The sequence below is a fragment of the Neoarius graeffei genome, chromosome 21 (genome assembly GCF_027579695.1).
Source record: "Neoarius graeffei isolate fNeoGra1 chromosome 21, fNeoGra1.pri, whole genome shotgun sequence".
Classification (NCBI taxonomy): Eukaryota; Metazoa; Chordata; class Actinopteri; order Siluriformes; family Ariidae; genus Neoarius; species Neoarius graeffei.
In genome coordinates this window covers 53,919,703-53,943,406 of record NC_083589.1, presented here as the reverse complement: position 1 = coordinate 53,943,406, position 23,704 = coordinate 53,919,703, and the positions used below count along the sequence as shown (strand labels likewise).

General features: G+C 39.6%; 1 protein-coding gene across 5 annotated transcripts in view; it reads left to right on the top strand.

Moving 5' to 3' along the window:
• Window positions 1–23,704, top strand: part of flncb (filamin C, gamma b (actin binding protein 280)) — a 207,407-nt gene that overhangs the window by 119,719 nt on the left and 63,984 nt on the right. For all 5 annotated transcript variants that reach the window (XM_060903335.1, XM_060903334.1, XM_060903337.1 and 2 more), the window contains 12 exons: window positions 5,823–5,960; window positions 6,092–6,218; window positions 9,083–9,219; window positions 9,408–9,601; window positions 10,310–10,423; window positions 10,678–10,821; window positions 12,533–12,656; window positions 16,645–16,805; window positions 16,916–17,006; window positions 17,103–17,272; window positions 23,150–23,267; window positions 23,402–23,664. In XM_060903335.1, coding sequence (XP_060759318.1) covers window positions 5,823–5,960; window positions 6,092–6,218; window positions 9,083–9,219; window positions 9,408–9,601; window positions 10,310–10,423; window positions 10,678–10,821; window positions 12,533–12,656; window positions 16,645–16,805; window positions 16,916–17,006; window positions 17,103–17,272; window positions 23,150–23,267; window positions 23,402–23,664 — 1,781 coding nt within the window. The remainder of the gene's footprint in view (window positions 1–5,822; window positions 5,961–6,091; window positions 6,219–9,082; window positions 9,220–9,407; window positions 9,602–10,309; window positions 10,424–10,677; window positions 10,822–12,532; window positions 12,657–16,644; window positions 16,806–16,915; window positions 17,007–17,102; window positions 17,273–23,149; window positions 23,268–23,401; window positions 23,665–23,704) is intronic.

The following is a 23,704-nucleotide window of genomic DNA, read 5'->3' as shown; positions in this document are numbered from 1 at the left end:
CTGAAATCCTGTCAGGTTAGCTCATATATTAGCTTGGCTAGCTTTAGGAACAAAGATTTTCACTTACAAACTTAGATTACTTGCATATGACTTACATCTCCTCTCAGAAATCCTGTCAGGGTCAAACAAACAAACAAACAAACGAACAAAAATAGTCCTCAAATTGTACTGTATCTTTGTATACTGTACAACCCCGATTCCAAAAAAGTTGGGACAAAGTACAAATTGTAAATAAAAACGGAATGCAATGACGTGGAAGTTTCAAAATTCCATATTTTATTCAGAATAGAACATAGATGACATATCAAATGTTTAAACTGAGAAAATGTATCATTTAAAGAGAAAAATTAGGTGATTTTAAATTTCATGACAACAACACATCTCAAAAAAGTTGGGACAAGGCCATGTTTACCACTGTGAGACATCCCCTTTTCTCTTTACAACAGTCTGTAAACGTCTGGGGACTGAGGAGACAAGTTGCTCAAGTTTAGGGATAGGAATGTTAACCCATTCTTGTCTAATGTAGGATTCTAGTTGCTCAACTGTCTTAGGTCTTTTTTGTCATATCTTCCATTTTATGATGCGCCAAATGTTTTCTATGGGTGAAAGATCTGGACTGCAGGCTGGCCAGTTCAGTACCCGGACCCTTCTTCTACGCAGCCATGATGCTGTAATTGATGCAGTATGTGGTTTGGCATTGTCATGTTGGAAAATGCAAGGTCTTCCCTGAAAGAAACGTCGTCTGGATGGGAGCATATGTTGCTCTAGAACCTGGATATACCTTTCAGCATTGATGGTGTCTTTCCAAATGTGTAAGCTGCCCATGCCACACACACTAACCAGAGATTAGTGATGCATCAGAGCATCTTGGAGTGGCAGCGGCTCTCAGAAGTAAAGATGGGAAGAGGATCACCAATCCCCCTAATTCTGCGCCGACAAATAGTGGAGCAATATCAGAAAGGAGTTCGACAGTGTAAAATTGCAAAGAGTTTGAACATATCATCATCTACAGTGCATAATATCATCAAAAGATTCAGAGAATCTGGAAGAATCTCTGTGCGTAAGGGTCCTGAGCCCATCAGAGATGCAGGCTTCTGAACTGAGCGCTGATAACAACTTGGGTCGTCCTTCTCCTCTTTAGTCTGAATGACACGGCGTCCCTGATTTCCATAAAGAACTTCAAATTTTGATTCATCTGACCACAGAACAGTTTTCCACTTTGCCACAGTCCATTTTAAATGAGCCTTGGCCCAGAGAAGACGTCTGCGCTTCTGGATCATGTTTAGATACGGCTTCTTCTTTGAACTATAAAGTTTTAGCTGGCAACAGCGGATGGCACGGTGAATTGTGTTCACAGATAATGTTCTCTGGAAATATTCCTGAGCCCATTTTGTGATTCCCAATACAGAAGCATGCCTGTATGTGATGCAGTGCCGTCTAAGGGCCCGAAGATCACGGGCACTCAGTATGGTTTTCCGGCCTTGACCCTTACGCACAGAGATTCTTCCAGATTCTCTGAATCTTTTGATGATATTATGCACTGTAGATGATGATATGTTCAAACTCTTTGCAATTTTACACTGTCGAACTCCTTTCTGATATTGCTCCACTATTTGTCGGCGCAGAATTAGGGGGATTGGTGATCCTCTTCCCATCTTTACTTCTGAGAGCCGCTGCCACGCCAAGATGCTCTTTTTATACCCAGTCATGTTAATGACCTATTGCCAATTGACCTAATGAGTTGCAATTTGGTCCTCCAGCTGTTCCTTTTTTGTACCTTTAACTTTTCCAGCCTCTTATTGCCCCTGTACCAACTTTTTTGAGATGTGTTGCTGTCATGAAATTTCAAATGAGCCAATATTTGGCATGAAATTTCAAAATGTCTCACTTTCGACATTTGATATGTTGTCTATGTTCTATTGTGAATACAATATCAGTTTTTGAGATTTGTAAATTATTGCATTGCGTTTTTATTTACAATTTGTACTTTGTCCCAACTTTTTTGGAATCGGGGTTGTACATTAATGGTAAAGATTATGAAAATTTATATTTATGATCTCCTTGGAAGCTATCTCTTAAGCTAGCTGAAATCCAGTTAGCTTGAGTAGCTTTATCATTAAAGAGTAGGAAAAATAAATGACTTAAATATCCTCTCAGAAATCCAGTCAGGGTAAAAACAAAACAAAACAAAACAAAACAAAAAAACCCTCAACATGTACTATAGCTTTGGTAATCTTTAACATTTATGTTAAATATTTTTTATATTTATTAAAGTTGTTTATATTTATGTCTTAAAAATTTCTCAAAAATCCTGTCAGGTTCGCTCATATTAACTTGGCTAGTTCTTGTGGTTAAAAAACCCTCAGGTGATAGAGGGGTACTCGTCTGGGGTGAAATCTCCCAACTGGAATGGTCAACACTGTGACCTTGTTCAGGATAAAGGAGTTACTGAAGATGAGAAACGAGCTAGTTGGCTAATATTAACAGGAAAGATTGTCACCATTTATATTTACCTTGCACCCAATGTTACTGGGATTGGCTCCAGATTCATCATGACCCTGATCAGGATGAAGCTGTTACTCAGATTGATTGAATGAACATAGACTGTAGATATGATCCACTATATATGTGACTGTAATCTTCCTAAAAATCCTGTCAGGTTAGCGGTGAGCTAATCTAACATTAAAAATGAAGATTATGAATATTTATATTAATAACAAATGTGTATAACAAACATTTTCTCAGAAATGAGTCATAATATCTCATGTTAGCTACCTTGCTAGCTTTAACAGTAAAGATTATGAACTTTTATATTTATATTTTTGACTTTAAATCTTCTCAGATTACTTATAAGCTATTGTTAACTGGCTAGCTAGCTTGCATTAATCATAAAACGTTATATTCATATGTAACTGTATATTCATTGGAGTACAACCCCAATTCCAAAAAAGTTGGGACACTGTGTAAAACATAAATAAAAACATAATGTGAAGATTTGCAAATCATGGAAACCCTAAATTTCACTGAAAATAGTACAAATACATAACAAATGTTGAAACCAGGGCTTTGAACCAGAATTTTTTTCTTATTGGTTCGTTCCGAACAGAAACGGAATTTTAACGTTTCCGGTTTTGGGTTCCACCATTAAATAGACATTCCCGAACTGGTTAGAACAAAAAAATTTCGTTCCCGGAACGGTTAATTACGTTCCCTGCCAGCTGTTTAACAAATGGCTATAAAATTATGTCTCTGTCTCATCCAGCTTAAGCCAAATGTAGGCTAATTCTATTACAACCTTCATTAAATAAGACAAGAAATAATTCAAAACAATTATTATTTCAAATGTTGGCGATTTGGATTCTAAGTATGTCTTCCCATCTACACAAACAGAAAAAGTGCCAAAAATGAAAGATAATTCGTTTAGTGTGTTACCAAAGGCTAGTCAGGCCCTATGCATTTATAGGCCAACAGAGGTTAACGTCATTTAATGTTCACGAGCCTCTCATTAACGTGGACAAATATATTGATATCGTGTTTGAAATTGACGTTTTTGAATAACGATAGACTGCAATATTTACCTCTTATTTAAGATGTGGAGATGTGATAGTAGTCCACCCTCCCGCTCTCTCCATTCAGTCAGCGAACGTCACACAGGAAGTGAACCCCAGCGGGTCATAGAAACTTGCGCAGGAGAAGAATGACTTTTTTATTTGTAGGCTACGGAAACTTTGAGGAACGAAATAAAAAACAGTATTAACCGGTTACCATTATTTTTAATAAGCGTTTCTGTTCCGGAACATAAAAAATAATAAAGTTTCTGGTTTCGTTTCTGTTCCATGTGAAATAGAAAAAGTTCCCGGTTTTCGTTTTCGTTCCTTGAACCGGTTCAAAGCCCTGGTTGAAACTGAGAAATTTTATTTATTTTTTTAAAATATATGCTCATTTTGTGTCGGCCCTGTGATGACCTGGCGACTTGTCCAGGGTGTACCCCGCCTTTCGCCCATAGTCAGCTGGGATAGGCTCCAGCTTGCCTGCGACCCTGTAGAACAGGATAAAGCAGCTAGAGATAATGAGATGACATGAGATGCTCATTTTGAATTTGATGTCAGCAACACATTTCAGAAAGTTGCATACAGGGACAACAAAAGACTGAAAATTGTGTCATGCTAAAAAAAAAAACAAAAAAAACCCTAATTTGGTTAATTGGTAATAGGTCAGTAACATGATTGGGTATAAAAAGAGCATCCCAGAGAGGCGGAGTCTCTCAGAAGTAAAGATGGGGATGGGTTCACCGCTCTGTGAAAGACTGGGCAAACTGCAACAATTTAAGAATAACGTTCCTCAATGTAAAATTGCAAAGAATTTGGGGATCACATCATCGACAGTACATAATATCATTCAAAGATTCAGAGAATCTGGAGAAATCTCTGTATGCAAAAGACAAGGCTGAAAACTGACACTGGATGCCTGTGATCTTCCGGCCCTCAGGAGACACTGCATTAAAAGCAGACACGTGTCTGTAATGGAAATCCATGTATGGGCTCAGGAACACTTCAGAAAACCATCGTCTGTGAAAACAGTTCATTACTGCATCCACAAATGCAAGTTAAAACCAGATATAAACAATATCCAGAAACACCGTCACCTTCTCTGGGCCTGAGCTCTTTTACGATGGACTGAGACAAAGTGGAAAATTGTCCCGAGGTTTGACTAATCAAAAATAGAAATTCTTTTTAGAAATCATGGACACCACGTCCTCCGGGCTAAAGACGAGAGGGATCATCCAGCTTGTTATCAGTGCACAGTTCAAAAGCCAGCATCTGTGATGGTATGAGGGGGCATTAGTGCACATGACATGGGTAGCTTGTACATTTGGAAAGGCATCGTTAATGCTGAATGATATATCCACGTTTCAGAGCAATATGCTGCCATCCAGACAAAATCTTTTTCAGGGAAGGCCTTCCTTCTTTCAGCAAGACAATGCCAAACCACATTCTGTACATATTAAAACTGCATGACTCCGTAGTAAGAGAGTCCAGGTGCTAAACTGGCCTGCCTGCAGTCTAAACCTGTCTCCTATTTAAAACATTTGGTGCATTATGAAGCGCAAAATATGACAAAGGAGACCCTGAACTGTTGAGCAACTAAAATTGTATAATATCAGGCAAAAATGGGACAATATTTCTCTTTCAAAACTACAGCAACTGGTCTCCTCAGTTCCTAAATGTTTACAGAGTGTTGTTAAAAGTAGAGGTGATGCAACACAGTGGTAAACATGCCCCTGTCCCAACTTTTTTTGAAATGTGTTGCTGACATCAAATTCAAAACAGACATATATTTTTCAAAAAAAACAATAACATTTCTGAGTTTCAACATTTGATATGTTGTCTTTGTACTATTTTCAATGAATATAAGGTTTCCATAATTTGCAAATTATCACATTCTGTTTTTATTTGCAGTTTACACAGTGTCCCAACTTTTTTGGAATTGGGGTTGTAATTCACCTCTAGAAGGGCTTTAGCTTTCTGAAATCTTAGACCCTAAACCTGTTTGTACTAGCATGAGGAGATGTTATACCTGGCTTGCTTTGGCATTTGGAAATTTGCTGAAGTCTAAATAATTAAACTTAACATATACATGCAAACTCTGTGTGCTTGAGCTATTAATTTTTCATGTAACCACCCATATGTTAGTCCCATATGCAGTGACATGCTCATTCGAACTAACACTAAATCTCAACAGCTCTGTGTTATGTCAGTGTGTCTAAATGCGTCTGTTTGTTTATTTTGTGTACAAGTCTAACCCTTTTCCTCACTCATCAGCGAGTAACCCTAATGCTTGTCGGGCCATTGGACGAGGTCTACAGCCCAAGGGTGTACGGGTGAAGGAGGTGGCTGATTTTAAAGTTTACACCAGAGGGGCAGGCAGCGGAGACCTGCGGGTCCTCATCAAAAACCCAAGTAAGTGAATTCTGAACCTGAGGGACCGTCATAAAACCAGTTTCAGTTTACTTCAAATATCAGTGTTTTCCTCAAGCTATATACATGTTATTCTGTTTTAACTGTATTTGTTTTTACTTGTATTTGTTTAGAGGGTGGAGATGAACCTGTGAAGGTGTGTGACTTGGGCGATGGGGTGTATGAGTGTAACTACTACCCTGTTTTTCCTGGAAAATACACTGTGATCATCACCTGGGGAGGACACGCCATCCCACGCAGGTGAGAACATTATACAGCCCAAAATCATTATTTAAAAGAATACTCTGTTTTTCAACTTAATCTCCATAATCTCATACCAAATTTATACTCTGTAATCTATAATCTAGCTCTGTACAAACCTAATATCTGTGCATATGGAGTGACTACCACAGCCAAGAACTTTGACATTGTTCCCTGCTCTGAGAAGATAACAAAAATCAGATTTACTCAAAAGCCACTTGCAATGTAATTCTAAGGGCAGTTGTTATATTGTCAATAAATTATTAATATTTAACAGTTATTCCACGAAATCGAGTCGTACATGAGCTGATAGCTGACGAGGCGCTTCACACCGATTTGGCTATAAGCTATGTACAACAAGATTTTGTGGAATAACTGGTTTATTCTATCCACATTCACTGGATTTTGAGAAACAGAGCATTTTTATTTCTATTTTTTGCAAATTTGATAAATAAAAACTTCATACAAAACATCCGACAAAATCATTTCCGTGAATTTCGCCGGTTTGTCATTTCTCCAAGTAACCCTAATGCTTGTCGGGCGAAATGACAAACCGGCGAAATGACAGTAGCAATTTGTGGAAAATGCTATGATAATAATTCTTAGATTAGATTAGATTAGATTAGACTAGATTAGATAGAACTTTATTGATCCCTTTGGGCGGGTTCCCTCAGGGAAATTAAAATTCCAGCAGCATCATTACAAGATAAACAGAGAATAGAAAATAGAGAAAAACTTCTAGATAAATTAAATTAAATTAAGTATTTACATATACAAATATAAAAAAGAATAAGATATGGGGAAAAAAAGCCAGCAGGAGATGTATTGCACATTATATTGCACATTTATATTGTACACTGTCCAGTATTGCTTATCATCAGGCTAGGCTACTGCTCCTTCCCGTCCCATCCTCTGTCCTCCTATTACCCCTCCTCCCCCCCAGAGAGGAGTTGTACAGTCTGATGGCGTGAGGGACAAAGGAGTTTTTAAGTCTGTTAGTCCTGCACTTGGGAAGGAGCATTCAGTCACTGAACAGGCTCCTCTGGTTGCTGATGACGGTGTGCAGAGGGTGACTGGCATCGTCCATGATGTTCAGTAGTTTGTCCATAGTCCTCTTCTCTGCCACCGTCACCAGAGAGTCCAGCTTCATGCCGACCACAGAGCCGGCCCGCCTGATCAGTTTGTCCAGCCTGGATGTGTCCTTCTTGGATGTGCTGCCCCCCCCCCAGCACACCACGGTGTAAAACAGGACGCTGGTGACCACGGACTGATAGAACATCCACAGGAGTTTCCTGCAGATGTTAAAGGACCGCAGGTCTTGAAAAATAAAAAAGGAAACGTTCTTACCATCAAATACTTTTATTCTGTATTTTGTTTGTATTTTTTGGGGTTTTATTTTCGAGTAGAGTTTTTATTTCGTCTTTGGTTGGTTCAGCAACATGCTCCGCCATTTTGTTTTTCTCTGCTCACGGTGATAGCCTAGTAGTAGAGTAGCCAATCAGAGTGCACGATTGCTCATATCCAGTGAATGTGGAGAGAAATACTGTATATGCAAATATAATGCAAATTCAAAACTACACCTTTTATACTATAACAGTAAAGCCCTAAGAATAAGATCGACATGAGATCAAAACAGCAGTTACGTAGATTTCTCTATCCGTTTATACTGTTCTTTTCTTAGCGGGGCTGTTTCACAATCAGGGGAAACTTTTCAGGTCCACAATAGTCCAGAATTCAGACTTCAGATTTTTGTGTTTCTCTGCTGTCAAAAATGACCTTTTGAGATGGAAAGGAACTGCAGAATTTCAGAGCTACAGGTCATATCCTCGGCGTGTTACTTGTGGTGAGAAGACGGCCATATACAGGAGTGTATTTCTAAAATTGACCAACTTTCTTATAGTCCACAAGTGTAAGGTATACAGAGTGAAAAACTGCTGAAATGTATGTGATTTTAAGTACAGATTTTCAAGTCCTGTGCAGCGATGTGTGTACATGGTGGTGACTGTAATAACAACCGAAGTGGTGATGATCCTTGTGGTTTTACAGAGAGGACACTTTTTGACATTTCAACCACATGTGAAGCTCCGCTGCAAATCAAATGTGTCTCGCATCTGTTTCAAGTCCTGTTTTTTGTTTTGTTTTGTTTTTTACTGTGCAACAACAGAGTATTCTGCTTCAAAAGAGACAACTATTTTCTTAAAAAAATCATTTACAACCTCATCATATGGTGAGTGTTTTCTGGAGAGGACATTTTTGACGAACAAAGGATCCTGTCAGAGGCACTTAGCTAACAAAAAAATATAAATTCCACTTAAATATCTTCCTATTGTGAATGAAAGTACTGTATACTGTACGTCCCAAAGTAAAACCTAGTTAGTGCAAAAAATGCAATTCTGAATGTAACCAGTAAAATCAACATGTAATAATTCAAGTAGGGTTAAATGAAATGACTACAAGGTCAAAACTGAACCTGAATTTGACTCTTAAACATATTTATAAGAACTTAGACATTACTGCTGTAGGTAGGGCTACAGGTGTGTCCCTGTTAAATAAGGTATCGGAAACTCCAGTGTATATATACTGGACCTAGTTGCAGGAGTTAGTTGGTGCGATTCAAAAAGACAACCATGATTGTGAAACAGCCCAGTAAAGGTAAATGTCTCCAAATTATGGTCAGTGGTTCTCCTACACATCAGCGATATGGGAGATGTGGATAAGGTTGAAAAGCTGATTAGAGTATTCCTTCAATGACAAACCTGAGGAGATAATTTTCATGAATTAAAGATTGAGATATGTAAAATTTGGCACACCTCAGAGATCATCAGAGGTGTGATACACCTCCTTCACTCTGTGTGTGTGTGTAGTCCATTCGAGGTGTTGATCAGTGAGGATGCAGGACCTCAGAAGGTGAGAGCGTGGGGTCCAGGCCTGGAGACAGGCATGGTGGGCAAATCAGCTGACTTTGTTGTGGAGGCCATTGGGACAGAGGTGGGAACTCTGGGTAAGGCTTGTTAAGTTTTTTGGTTTTCTTTATTCGTCCAACACAATCACCGGTCTGGAGGGCTGGAAGTCTTAGACTCAGTGTTTATGGTGTGTGAGTGTAACAGAAAGCAGGCTATAAACCTAAACTTCTTTCCCATGACATATACGTGTGTGTGTGTGTGTGTGTGTGTGTGTGTGTGTGTGTAGGATTCTCCATTGAAGGCCCGTCTCAGGCCAAGATTGAGTGTGATGATAAGGGTGATGGCTCCTGCGATGTTCTCTACTGGCCCACGGAGCCTGGTGACTATGCTGTCCATGTCATCTGTGATGATGAGGACATTAAGGACAGCCCCTTCATGGCACACATCCTTCCTGCAGCCAATGATGTTTTTCCTGAGAAGGTCCATCCCTTTGATTTCACCACATTATGCCCTACACTTTATGACTTTATGAGCACCAATAATTCAATAGTACTGTATAGTTTTAAAATATACACTACCGTTCAAAAGTTTGGGGTCACTTTGAAATGTCCTTATTTTTGAAAGAAAAGCACTGTTCTTTTCAATGAAGATCACTTTAAACTAATCAGAAATCCACTCTATACATTGCTAATGTGGTAAATGACTATTCTAGCTGCAAATGTGTGGTTTTTGGTGCAATATCTCCATAGGTGTATAGAGGCCCATTTCCAGCAACTATCACTCCAGTGTTCTAATGGTACAATGTGTTTGCTCATTGCCTCAGAAGGCTAATGGATGATTAGAAAACCCTTGTACAATCATGTTAGCACAGCTGAAAACAGTTGAGCTCTTTAGAGAAGCTATAAAACTGACCTTCCTTTGAGCAGATTGAGTTTCTGGAGCATCACATTTGTGGGGTCGATTAAATGCTCAAAATGGCCAGAAAAATGCCTTGACTATATTTCCTATTCATTTTACAACTTATGGTGGTAAATAAAAGTGTGACTTTTCATGGAAAACACAAAATTGTCTGGGTGACCCCAAACTTTTGAATGGTAGTGTAACCACATTATGATAAGCACGATATCCCATAATAATACATGAAAATACATAATGACAGTACTGATGCGTTTTTCTTTTTTGATGCAGGTGAAATGTTATGGTCCTGGGTTGGAGCCCACTGGTTGCATCGTAAACAAACCAGCAGACTTTACTATCGATGCTCAAAGAGCAGGCAGGGGTCAGCTGAAGATCTACGCTCAGGTATCTACCTTCAATAAATCCTTTGAATGAACAGACACAAGCATTCTGGCTCAGATCCTGTATAAATGTGTGCTGAACCTCTGGAGTCCCCTTAAATTACAGTATATCCAGAGTCTCTTAAAATTATTTTATTAGCCGTTTTCTACATACGCCCCTTCATTTTGTCATACGACACATTGAGGTGCCAGGAATCCATTTTTTTCCTGGATTGCCTTTGTATTTGACTTTGTGCTGATTTTTTTTTTTTTCTTTAGGACTCTGAAGGTTACCCTATTGACATCCAAATTACAGACAATGGCGACGGCACTTTCTTTTGCATCTACATCCCTACAAAACCAATCAAACACACCATCATCATCACCTGGGGTGAGGTCAATGTACCCAACAGTCCATTCAGGGTAAGAGCTCACTCATGTGTAAGGCATGATATGTGTCAGTCCACCAGATTTTCATACCACATGCTCAGATTACGGATTTTAAATTATACCTGCTGCATTACACTACCAAGCCTCCATATGCAGAAAATACAAACCGAAGTGAAATTGGATGAAGGGAAGTTACTGTAAATCAGACATGAAATCATGTGCACGCAACCCAAAATGGTCCATTTTCCAGGCACTGACTACAGACGATACAGAACCTTGTGAATCCATCAGGAAACAATCTCGACTGTAGATTATTGGCGAATTTCCCAGATTTGTTGAGCAACAGACCACAAAATGCTGCATGGACGGTCAAGAAAACACTAATAGCGCCGCCAAGCGAATGTTATGCGAAAACTGCGCTCACATGATTGACGCATTTTCACTACAAATCAAAATGTCATTCGCTGATTTTTATGGCAGAAGGAAGATCTATACTTGTCTCAGTCGTGGATAATGTTAAAAATAGTAGTAAATGTATCCCATAAGGGCGCTATTGAGGTGATTTTTCGTTGATAGTTACTGGATCAGCCAGCGAAAACGGTGTAAAATATTGTGCGCTTTTCAACGCCGTTTCTACGCATTTTGTAAATAGTCCATCTGGTACAAAAATCCCGTGGCGCGACACATCTACAGAATATCCAGTACTTCAGTGGCTATGTTACTGTACATCGGGAGTTCTGGTAGACTGTAAGCAAGTCCTGTAGAGACACAGTCGCTCAGTGATTGAGTGCTCTACAAAGAAAACTCGATAGACAATGTATTACTTTAAAAGTTGACATGTAGATTTTGTTAAAGGAGAACTGAAGGCAAATTTTTTATTATCAAAATTTTATTTATCTCATTTTATTAAATATAGGAATGCATTTTTGATCGCTATTTTGTCACTGCTGTAGCAAGTTATGAGTTTTTGAAATATGCTCTGTAATATATCAGTCCATATGTCAAAGCAATGACCGTAAACGAGATTCGTTGAGACCTGTGCGAGACATCGTAGGACGGAAGTAAAACGTACAGCGGAAATCAAAGTGACCAGCATCTGCCAACGTTGTCAAAAGACACGCGCGCCCTCTTTCGAATGCTGATGTAATCAAGCCGGAAGTTTTGTTTGTTTTGATAGCAATCAGGAAAGTTTGAAAAAAGTAGGCAGTAATCGTCATTTAAACTCGTTTTTGTGCAATACTTCGTTTGGAAAACAGTTTTCAAAATGGCGGCACTGACACCTGGCTGACACTTCACGTTTCGAAGTCTCACACAAGTCTCATGAAGATCGTGCGGATAAGCGACACCTGTCGTGGACCAAATGAACTAAATTCAACACGGCTAAAAACCGAATAGGCCGATAAGTATAATATTTAATTGCAATTAGTTGCCAATATGAGTCACAATGTAAGGTTACTCAAACCGAAAACGTAATTGAATAACATGTTAATTAAGAAATAAAGCAAGTTTAAAAATGACTTCAGTTCCCCTTTAAATTTGTGCTATTTTCTTTAAACCAAAGCTATTTTTACACAATAGTTAGACTGTAGACGCCGGGGTCGATATCACTAAGGGGCTTGAACAGACAGGTTACAGGAAAAGGAAGCAAAATTATTTCAAGAAACAAAAAGTATGTCAGTATCAAAGCAGTATCAGTACTCACAGCTTTGACATGAGTGTACTTCTGTCTCGATTGAAAATTCAGGTGAACATCGGAGAGGGCAGCCACCCTGAGAATGTAAAGGTGTATGGACCAGGTGTAGAGAAAAGTGGCCTGAAAGCCAACGAACCCACTTACTTCACCGTGGATTGCAGCGAGGCTGGCCAAGGTCAGTCTGTGCATCTTACTTCTGCTCCTGCTCTCATATTTCAGAGTTGTTGTTGTTTTTTTAAATCTCATAATAACTGTTTAAAACTAACACTGTATAATTTGGGCTTGGTACAAGAAGAAGTTACATTAAACAAAATTTACAGCATTTTTTTACCTGACAACGTAAGGTCTTTTAATTTTAGATCATTCATCCAAAACTGTCTGGAGGTTCGTTTTTTTTTCGAGATCTCATTAAGACACGAGGGAGTGTATTTTCATGATACAAAAACTGAGCATAGGATAGGGCTGCTCGATATTGGAAAAAATCAATATCACGATTTTTTCAGTAAATATCGATATCGCGATTTTTAAAACGATATTTATACACCTTTTTTTAAAGCCCTGATCATCAACACCTGAGGCACCGGGCCACATTTTTATAGTACAGGCCTCATAGGCTACCTGTCAACCCTTCCTGTTGTACCCTGAAACGCCTTTTACTTAAACTATTTACTGTGCAAGCGTGTACTTTGCATAGGTCCTATAGCCTGCTCAAGGCTCACGTTCTCCTCACTCAACATTTCCGATCACAGAGGATGGAGCCAGCGCTGGTATTACCAGTGATTACTGCGTAACGTCCACACTGGCTCGTAGCCAGCCAAGGATAAAATCTCTCTCTCACACACACACACACACTACAACGTAAGCTTGTGTGTTGTTAAGACACCAACATTAAAACACGCACACACATGGACTGGCCATTGGGAGTAGCGGGAGTTTGTGGGCCGGCGGAGAAAAAAAAAAGTTGCGCGCTGGCCTTTAATATGATAAGCAATGTTAACAGTTTCTTTAAGAAACTGTTAACATTGCTTATCATATTAAAGGCCAGCGCGCAACTGTTTTGTTTTTTTCTCCGCCGGCCCACACTGAACCACCGGGAAAACTCCCGCTACTCCCAATGGCCAGTCCGTGTGTGAACACGCACAATATAGAGACAAGTCCTTAAGAATTAACATACATGAAAATAGCTCAGTGGCATGTAAACATTCCCTGAAAGTGTAGGTGGCACTGCGGCTAGATGCTACGTGAAATGGCACAAGGCAAACACCATGCTTCGCTCAGTCAACAGACAAAATCCACGAACCCAGTAGTCCTCCTACTACTGTGGGTTAGTGTTCTGTGGCCAAAAACACCCTATGCACAGTCATTCCAAAACATCCCCACTAGTTGCAGGTTATGTCTCAAATACAGATATGCGTTGTGGATTAAGCGATCTATTTTCAAGCATCAGGCTTCTCTTCCTTCATCTTCCAAATGTGGACTCCACTATCTTTTTGGCATGTCAGCATTGAAATACCATTTGCAGAGATATTTCACTCGCCATTAAGAAAAGTAAAAGCAACACATGATTAGGGCTACATGATTAGCAGGGGGACACCGTTTTAAGCGCACGGAATTTTAAAAACAATGTAATTACATCTGAGTCCGTCTACATCGCGCAATAAACCCGTCCTTAGCAGAACCTACTTCAAAGCATGATGCTAGCTGCAGATGCACAAGTCAAAATCAAATGAACCCAAGTAAACATGCCGCGGCGGGCAACATTAATAACCAAATTGCCTTACCTTAAAACGCTGCCTTGACCACAGGACGACTCGCAATTATTCCACTTAAATCCACACGGTTTAACACATCTAACACAGCTAGCAAGCTGGATATGTGCTAATATTGTTGTGCTTTTTTTCTTCCGTAGATGCCATTTTTACATTACCCAGTCCCACATCCAAAAATATGACGTAAATATATGTTAATTGTATTATTATAACTATTAGCAAGCAAATCAAACAACATATTAAGAAATCAATATATCAAATCACCCGACACATATGAAAACAGAAGAACTGATTTTTTACTGTTGCGGAGATATCGCGGGAGTAGAATGGATGACGTATGCAAGGCTACGGTGTGCCTTAGGGGACAGAAGGGTTCGTTTTACCTTACTGTCACGTCAATGTTATTGTTGTTTTATTGCCATTGTAGAAATATTGTGCACGTCCCTTTCGACAAATGACAAAAAATCGTTTCATATCGATATTATGAATTTTGATATCGTTTGACACCAATATCGATATCGTGATAAAAATACGATATATTGCACAGCTCTAGCATAGGATCACATAATGCACATTATTCTGTCCACATACACTGGATATGAGCAATCGCATGCTCTGATTGGCTACTCTACTACTAGGCTATCAGCACATATACCATGAGTAGAGAAAAACAAAATGGCGGCGCGTGTTGCTGAACCAATCGAGGATGAAATCAAAACTCTACTTGAAAACAAAACCCCAAAAAATACAAAAAAGCAACAAAATATGGAATAAAAATATTTAATTTTAAGAACATATCTTTTTTTATTTTTCAATAATTATTATTATCATCGCATTTTTCACAAATTGCTCCTGTCATTTTGCCGGTTTGTTTACATTCGAAGCGGAAATGATTTGGTCGGACGTTTTGGATAAAGTTTTTATTTATCAAGTTTGCAAAAAATTAAAATAAAAATGCTCCGTTTCGGGCGGCACGGTGGTGTAGTGGTTAGCGCTGTCGCCTCACAGCAAGAAGGTCCTGGGTTCGAACCCCGGGGCCGGCGAGGGCCTTTCTGTGTGGAGTTTGCATGTTCTCCCCGTGTCCGCGTGGGTTTCCTCCGGGTGCTCCGGTTTCCCCCACAGTCCAAAGACATGCAGGTTAGGTTAACTGGTGACTCTAAATTGACCGTAGGTGTGAATGTGAGTGTGAATGGTTGTCTGTGTCTATGTGTCAGCCCTGTGATGACCTGGCGACTTGTCCAGGGTGTACCCCGCCTTTCGCCCGTAGTCAGCTGGGATAGGCTCCGGCTTGCCTGCGACCCTGTAGAAGGATAAAGCGGCTAGAGATAATGAGATGAGATGAGATGCTCCGTTTCTCAAAATCCAGTGAATGTGGATAGAATGAAAGAGTTATTCCACTAAATCTCGTCGTACGTGGATTATAGCCGACTCGGTGCTACGCGCTTCATCACCTGTCAGCTCATGTACGACTCGATTTCATGGAATAACTTAATTGTATACTTTTGTATCTCAGTGATCATCAGGTGGAAATAAGCAGCTTAAAATAAAAAAAATCACTGGTTTTGAATGAGTATATTATTAATATCATCTCATTGAAGAACCGAGAGTACACACAGTGCAGTAATGAGTTCACTTCCAGATTTTTATGCTGATTTGAGTGGTAGAAACTTAAATATATTTTCATCTCATCTCATTATCTCTAGCTGCTTTATCCTGTTCTACAGGGTCGCAGGCAAGCTGGAGCCTATCCCAGCTGACTACGGGCGAAAGGCGGGGTACACCCTGGACAAGTCGCCAGGTCATCACAGGGCTGACACATAGACACAGACAACCATTCACACTCACACCTACGGTCAATTTAGAGTCACCAGTTAACCTAACCTGCATGTCTTTGGACTGTGGGGGAAACCGGAGCACCCGAAGGAAACCCACGCAGACACGGGGCGAACATGCAAACTCCACACAGAAAGGCCTCGCCGGCCACGGGGCTCGAACCCGGACCTTCTTGCTGTGAGGCAACAGCGCTAACCACTATGCCACCGTGCCGCCCTAAATATATTTTCTCTATCATTTATATTTTATATCAGTATTTTAGTCATAGTGTATTAAAAGCAGATGCTTGGATACATTTTAAGACAACAGAGCACAAACATGAGGCACTTGCCTTGTGGCTGAATAGAATCATAAAACGTTAACCTTAGAGCCCTGGATCTCATTAAAAAAAAACCTTTTATTTTAAATGTAAAACACTTTTTTCTCCCAGAAAGTCACTTGAAGCCATTGATACAGTCATCCAGTAATGTTATTTTTATTGATAATCCTCTTTGATACCATAGTGCATGCAACGTCTACTAAAACTGTATACAATTGTCCTCTTCATCTTCCATCGTATAGGAGATGTGAGCATTGGGATCAAGTGTGCTCCTGGAGTGGTAGGCCCTGCCGAGGCCGACATCGATTTTGACATTATCAAAAATGACAACGATACGTTCACTGTCAAATACACACCACCAGGCCCTGGGCGATACACAATCATGGTGCTGTTTGCTGATCAGGTATGATGAGAATATTTATTCTCTTTCTGCAAATTATGACTCATCTCATCTCATCTCATCTCATCTCATCTCATCTCATGATGGTTCCAATATTTTTCTGTCGACTCCAGGAGATACCCATCAGCCCCTTCCGTATTAAAGTGGATCCCTCTCATGATGCTAATAAAGTGAGAGCAGAGGGTCCAGGACTCTGCAAGACTGGTACAGTTCTGCATCTGTGTGTAAGGAAGTCGATTAGAACAGGCAGTGCTGTTTGAGATGATTTACCGTATATCATGTTGTGTTAATGGGGTGTAGGTGTGGAAGTGGGCAAGCCAACACACTTCACGATCTACACTAAAGGAGCAGGCAAGGCCACGCCGGAGGTGCACTTTACAGGAGCGCTTAAAGGAGAGGCTGTCAGTGACTTCGAGATCATCGATAACCACGACTACTCCTTTACTGTCCGCTACACTGCACTACAGCAGGTATGAGGAAGGTCAAATAGAGTCTGTGTTTATGTAAAACATAGTTCTTAAACAAGATTACACTGGTTTTCATTAACATGTAAGGAATTGAGCACGACAGGGCGCAGTGTGATACCATCCCAAAGTTGATTATTTTCCAATAATAGCACTTCCCAAAGCATTTTATTCCTCTTAGAATGACAAAGACTACCATGTCAATATAGCCACAAGCAGTGACGAAGGGCCTGAGCAATTCCAGTATACCAAATCTGGCATGAATCCAACCAACTTCCGAGGAGGAGAACGTCAAAATGTAACACGTGTCAAAATGCACAAAACCAAAAATAACTCTCTTCCTGTTGAGTATGACTAATACAATGTACATTACAATTTTGTTCGTCTTGGGACACCCCACACACCTACCAAATTTGACACGGATAGGTGAAACTATATACCGGTCAGAAGTCTCAGTGACATGTGGGGGCGCTATGGAGTCCCAGGGCCAAGCCTCTATCCTTGAGTAGGGGTGGCCAAGACTGATGTGTGTACCAAATTTCATGAGTTTTCGCCCATGGGAACCACCTCAAAAATGGCCAAGTCTTGAAGAAAATAGATAGATAGATAGATAGATAGATAGATAGATAGATAGATAGATAGATAGATAGATAGATAGATATCTATATAGATAGATAGATAATCCTTAGGAAAACAATAGGGCCTTGCACCTTCGGTATGTAAATAAAGATACAAACTTTGTTGCCCAGTGGTCAAGTGTTTGTGATATGTTGCCTTGCACTTAAAGGAGATACGCAGAGCCTTTATTTTAAAATGCATTTCTGAGTGGATAGTATCTCCATCCTTGACTCTTGTATGCTGCATAAATGGGAATAAAAAAATATATTTTTGATAGTTAAAATCGACCGCAAAGTTGGCATTCGAGCTGCCCCGCTGAGCCAGCCAGCCCTGACTGAGTGTGTGACGTCACAGCGGTAACCGGTTTTAAGGCTGAGGCCTTTGACAGCTATAGACCAAAGTCATATAAATAAAAATTATGGTGAAAGTAAGAAATAGCGTTACCGACTTGCTCAACTAAGACTGATTTGACTTCATTGATTGTGGGTTGACTCTCATTAAAACAGGATAGGTGTTCTAACTTATGCAACATACATGTACATGCATGCATTTTCACTGATAAAATGTAAAAGGCTAATTAAATAATCAGATGAACTGAGACAATCACATTCTGAAGCAAATTAAATAATCTTATACCGCTAACTTAAACACACAATACAAGTTACATGGATTAATCTAAATGCAGGTAAACAATGTGGTTTTTTTATCCAAATGAGAGTCGGAGCTTACCCGTCTGTGTTCTCACTTCTTGAAGGCCGATCTTGTGGCCGATTTGTTTTTGAAACAATTTGACTTTCAGTTGTTCGTTCAGTTCTCTGTTCATTCGCTTCTTCCACGTAAGGGTGAGATGGCAGCAATATCCAGTTTAGAAATCAGACGGCTGCTCCACTCATTCTCTCCATACTGTGTACTCCGCCATTACTGCTCGGCTCAGGCAATTACTAAAACCCGGGACGGAACGGGATGTCACCGGTTTTAGCAACAACTGCAGGGAGGTCACTGCCCGAGCGATATGTCCCGTCCTGTTCCATCCCGGGTTTTAGTAACAACCCTCGGCTCACTCCAGGAGGACCGGTGCAACTGAACTCACTTTCTTTTAGAAAAAATAAATAAATAAAATAAATACTTTCCTTTGCTTGTAGTTTTCTTTTTCTTTAATTGTTGGTACTGCACCCTCTTTCAGTCCGGGCTTATAGCCAACGCTCCTTAACAGATCAGAGGTCTCGTACGAGTCTTCAGTAAAATGTGCAGAGCAGAGGAGAGACCACTTCGTAGGCGCCCAATGCGCCCGTGAACGTCTCGCAAAACGCGTCCAGATCTTTGCGGTTTGAACATTCTTGGGCCATTAATGCAACATGAATCCACCTTCTGTCATGTTGCTGCACCCACCAGCAACACATTTACGTGGCATGGTGATAAATTAGCTCAAAATGGAGGATCAGAGTTGCAGTCAGCTCTGTGGTTTAGTATAGCGGAAGTGGTGATGAGACCGATAGCCTTCCTGCTGTGACGTTACGGATGTCAAGGTCATTCACTCAGACAGCTACCTATATAAATCACTTCATCATCTCATTATCTGTAGCCGCTTTATCCTGTTCTACAGGGTCGCAGGCAAGCCGGAGCCCATCCCAGCTGACTACGGGCGAAAGGCGGGGTACACCCTGGACAAGTCGCCAGGTTATAAATCACTTTAATCATAAAAATTACTATATTAGATTTATTGTTAACGTTTAAAACTATTCCTGTGCCATTCTTGAGGCCTTAAGGCATTTATAAACGCAAGTGAGGCCATGGCTCTGCATATATGCTTTAAGATCAGGTTCCCTGTGGTGGTGCACATACGCTGATGCATTCCTATATTCTCATAAGTATGGGGCTTCGCTCCATGTACTTCACACTCTGGGAGCTCTGCAATAATTACGTTCGGTGTCCACGAAACAAGTAGGTTGCTCTGAAAAGCTGTAAACTGTAAAGCTGTGAAGTCCATAAAGTAACTGCTATATTAGTCTGCTATATTTAAAAAAAAACAAAACAGCAACCCTAAAATAAAACTGTTGTCAGAATTGTATGTTTAAATCAATACCTTCATACTAGTCAGAATCAAGAATTCAAAAGCATTAAAAAAAGGTGTGTGAACGTGATATTTAGAATTATTATATTCACATTCACTGGATATGAGCAATCGCGTGCTCTGATTTGGCTACTCTAATACCAGGATATCAGCTCATATACCGTGAGTAGAGAAAAACAAAATGGCAGAGCATGTTGCTGAACCAACCGAGGACGGAAAAAAAACTACTCGAAAACAAAACCCCAAAAATACAAAAAAGCAACAAAATATGGAAAGAAAGTATTTGATAGTAAGAACGTTTTTTTTTTTTCCCCAAGAATTATTATTAGCGGATTTTTCACGAATTGCTCCTGTCATTCCGCCGGTTTGTTTACATTCTAAGCGGGAATTAGCTTGTCGGACGTTTTGTATAAAGTTTTTATTTATTGAGTTTGCAAAAAATAAAAATAAAAATGCTCTGTTTCTCAAAATCCAGTGAATGTAGATAGAATAAAACAATTATTATGTACGCCTCAATCTCGTCGTACATGGATTATAGCCAGCTCGGTGCGATGCGCCTCATCAGTTATCAGCTCATGTATGACTCAATTTCGTGGGATAACTATATATATATATATATATCACGGGCGATTGCTCTAAGACAACGAGGGAGGCTCAGCCTCCTCTAAAAATTCTGGATCTGAAATAGCAATGTTATAAGTTATAACATTGCTATTTCAGATCCAGAATCATAGAAATATATGTGCTCAACCCAACTACAGTACGAAATCATTCCGTTATAACTTTCCCCAGTTCGCCTAATGTGTGCGTGAGTTTTTCCCCCTCGTGACAGCGCGATGCAGCCCAGCCTCAGTGGACTTCAATGGCATTTGGGAGCTATGCGCTTTTCAATCTCAAAATGCAAGACGGTTATTGGACAAATACTGCGAAAATGCCCGCCCACGGACTCCAAGCCTCACAGTGGGAGGGACATGGCAAAGCTTTCCGCGAGGAGACTGGTGATTGGTGAAAGCGGCCGGATATTTTCTTTGATTGACAGCTTGTTTCTACTATAGACAGGCAGCGGTGAATTTCAGTTCAGTCCCATGCGGATTCGCAAGTGCTGTGGTGTATTGTAAGAGATCAGCTTACATTTCGATTTCATTCATTACATAAGGTTTTTACCAGCTTTTTTAGTTTGTATATATTTTCATTGTAAATAAAGTGTAAATATAGTGTTGTCAAGTTTGCTATCTTAGTTCCAGAAATTTCATTTATTTGAGTGACTGAACTTGAACTTGAGGGGGCTAGTCAGCTAGCAAGAAAGCTGCGCACGGATGCCAAGCATTGCTGATTTAATTTTGGCGAAGCCATTTGCCAGTCTTCCTTTCGAGGAAAAAATTAAAATTAAAGAGCAGGGTAGACCAACGCCTCAAATTGACTTGGTGAAAAAGGTAGGGAATAATACTCGTTCCTTTCAGCTCTCCTCGTACGAGAAAGTGAATTGGCTAACAGCAAGTGACCCACATCAACAACAGTAAATAGGCTACTTTAGTAATATGTCATGGATGGACCAAAAATATAGAATCTATTTAAAATGTTTATGCTGAGTATATTATATTGGAATATATATTTTTATGGATATGAATTAAACACAGCTACAATTCGGAAAACATTTTTAAACAAAAACACAGCCGAGAACATTTCACACTACAGACCTGGATTAAAAGTGAAGGGTTATCAAAACTGTCAATAAAACATTTCTCAGTCAAAATAAGTAAAATGTAGGGAAAGTGTCATTGAATGAAATGTGTGGCACCCAGCTCTATGTTTGGCTCCCCAAGGTCAGTGCTTGTGCCGATTCCAGAACACTCTGCTGTTACTGCTGAGGTTCCTGACAAAGAGCTGCTTTCAATAATGATCAATTTTTAAACAACATGCCACAATTTTAAAATATAAAATGTTAAAATATACCCCCCCCCCCCCAACACCACCATCATGTATATTGGACAGTAGGCTAATGGGCCAAAAGAACCTGTTATTTCACAGTTTGTGACGCTGCCAACAATCAGCCAGATCAGAGGCAAGAGTATGGGCAAAATTGATGTGTTTTTTCTTTTTTCTTTTAAAATCTGGAAATATCGTAACCGACCAGCCTCCCCTGTTTGAAAGACTACCAGCCGCCACTGATATATATATATATATATATATATATATAGTGGCATATTTGAAAAACCCAAAAGATGGATCAGTTTAAATATTTTATTTATTACTAATAAATGTAAAGTTGAGGTTGAGGTTATAAAGGCAGAGCGAGAATACAAGTTACTAGAAAAATTATTTATATAATATTTAGAAAAGGAGATGCAAACTTAATTTATGAACTTTTTTTTGTTTGTTTGTTTGTTTTGTTAATACAATGCATATATACTATATAACCATGTTGCGACTTGTTATAATGAAGGAACTGAACACACTAATAATATTATGCTAAATTTCTCAGAGTTTATTTTTTTTCTTAATGATGTACAAAGTTTTGCACTCATTTCTCTTTGTACAAAAGAGATGCATTGTCTGAACACTGTCTATACACCGATATGCCCTTTTAATATTTGTGGGGGTTTTTTAACAATTTTTTTTCAAGCATTTATGCATTAAAAGCCTTGAACTCTTAGCACACATGTATTAATGTGTTAGAAATAACTGGAGGAAGGAAGTTTACAGAGAGATATCGAATCACACACAACCTCTTTTTTCAGTGGGGTAATGAATTCAAGGTCTCGGGCTATAAATGCACTGTGGTAATTGATTTGACGAAGTGTTAATTACCACTTGATGACTGAGCATCAGATGTGAGCAGATTTGTCGTGACATATTAAATCCTTCCGTGACATATGGTACTCGCAGCCGAGTTTAATAGAGGTTTGATTGAAGTTAAAAAGTCTGAAATGTATATAATGTTTCCACGATAAATAACTTAAAACATGAAGCTGTATTTCCACTCAGAAAATAGAATTTTGCTTGTCCAAGTCCATTATAACAGTACTTTGAAATATAAATAATGTAGTATTACAACACTGCTTTGCTTGTCAATTTCAAAGAATATCAGGTTACTTGGATACACACTTTACACCCTGAATAAATAAAACTGAAACACTTTCCTTTCCTTATAGTAGAATAAACAGATCTTTATATTTCCTTTCATTGTTTTATAGGGTAACATGAGCATTTCTGTGTGCCATGGAGGTGACCCCATCCCCAAAAGCCCTTTCATTATCACTGTCGCACCTCCCCTGGACCTCAGCAAGGTCAAAGTCCAAGGACTTAACACCAGTAAGTCTGCAGACATTCCATCTGATGCATATTATGGGTTTTGTTTTGTTTTTTTAAATATGTGTTTAGTTTTTAAAATATGCACACTGATTATTGGCACTCTCTCCTATGATTCGCCTGTGTGTGTTGTGTAGAAGTGGATGTTGGAAAAGATCAGGAGTTCACCATTAACACACGTGGAGCCGGTGGTCAGGGCAAAGTGGATGTGAAAATCCTCTCACCTTCTCGACGGCCAATTCCGTGCAAGGTTGAATCTGGAACTGCCAATGAAGTGCACTCTGTGAAGTACATACCCCCAGAAGAGGGACCCTACAAAGTGGACATCAGTTATGATGAGAACCCTGTGCCAGGAAGCCCCTTTACTGTCGAAGGGGTCATGCCTCCTGACCCCTCGAAAGTAAGTGCTCTAGTGGATAATCAAGATAAAGTTCCATCCA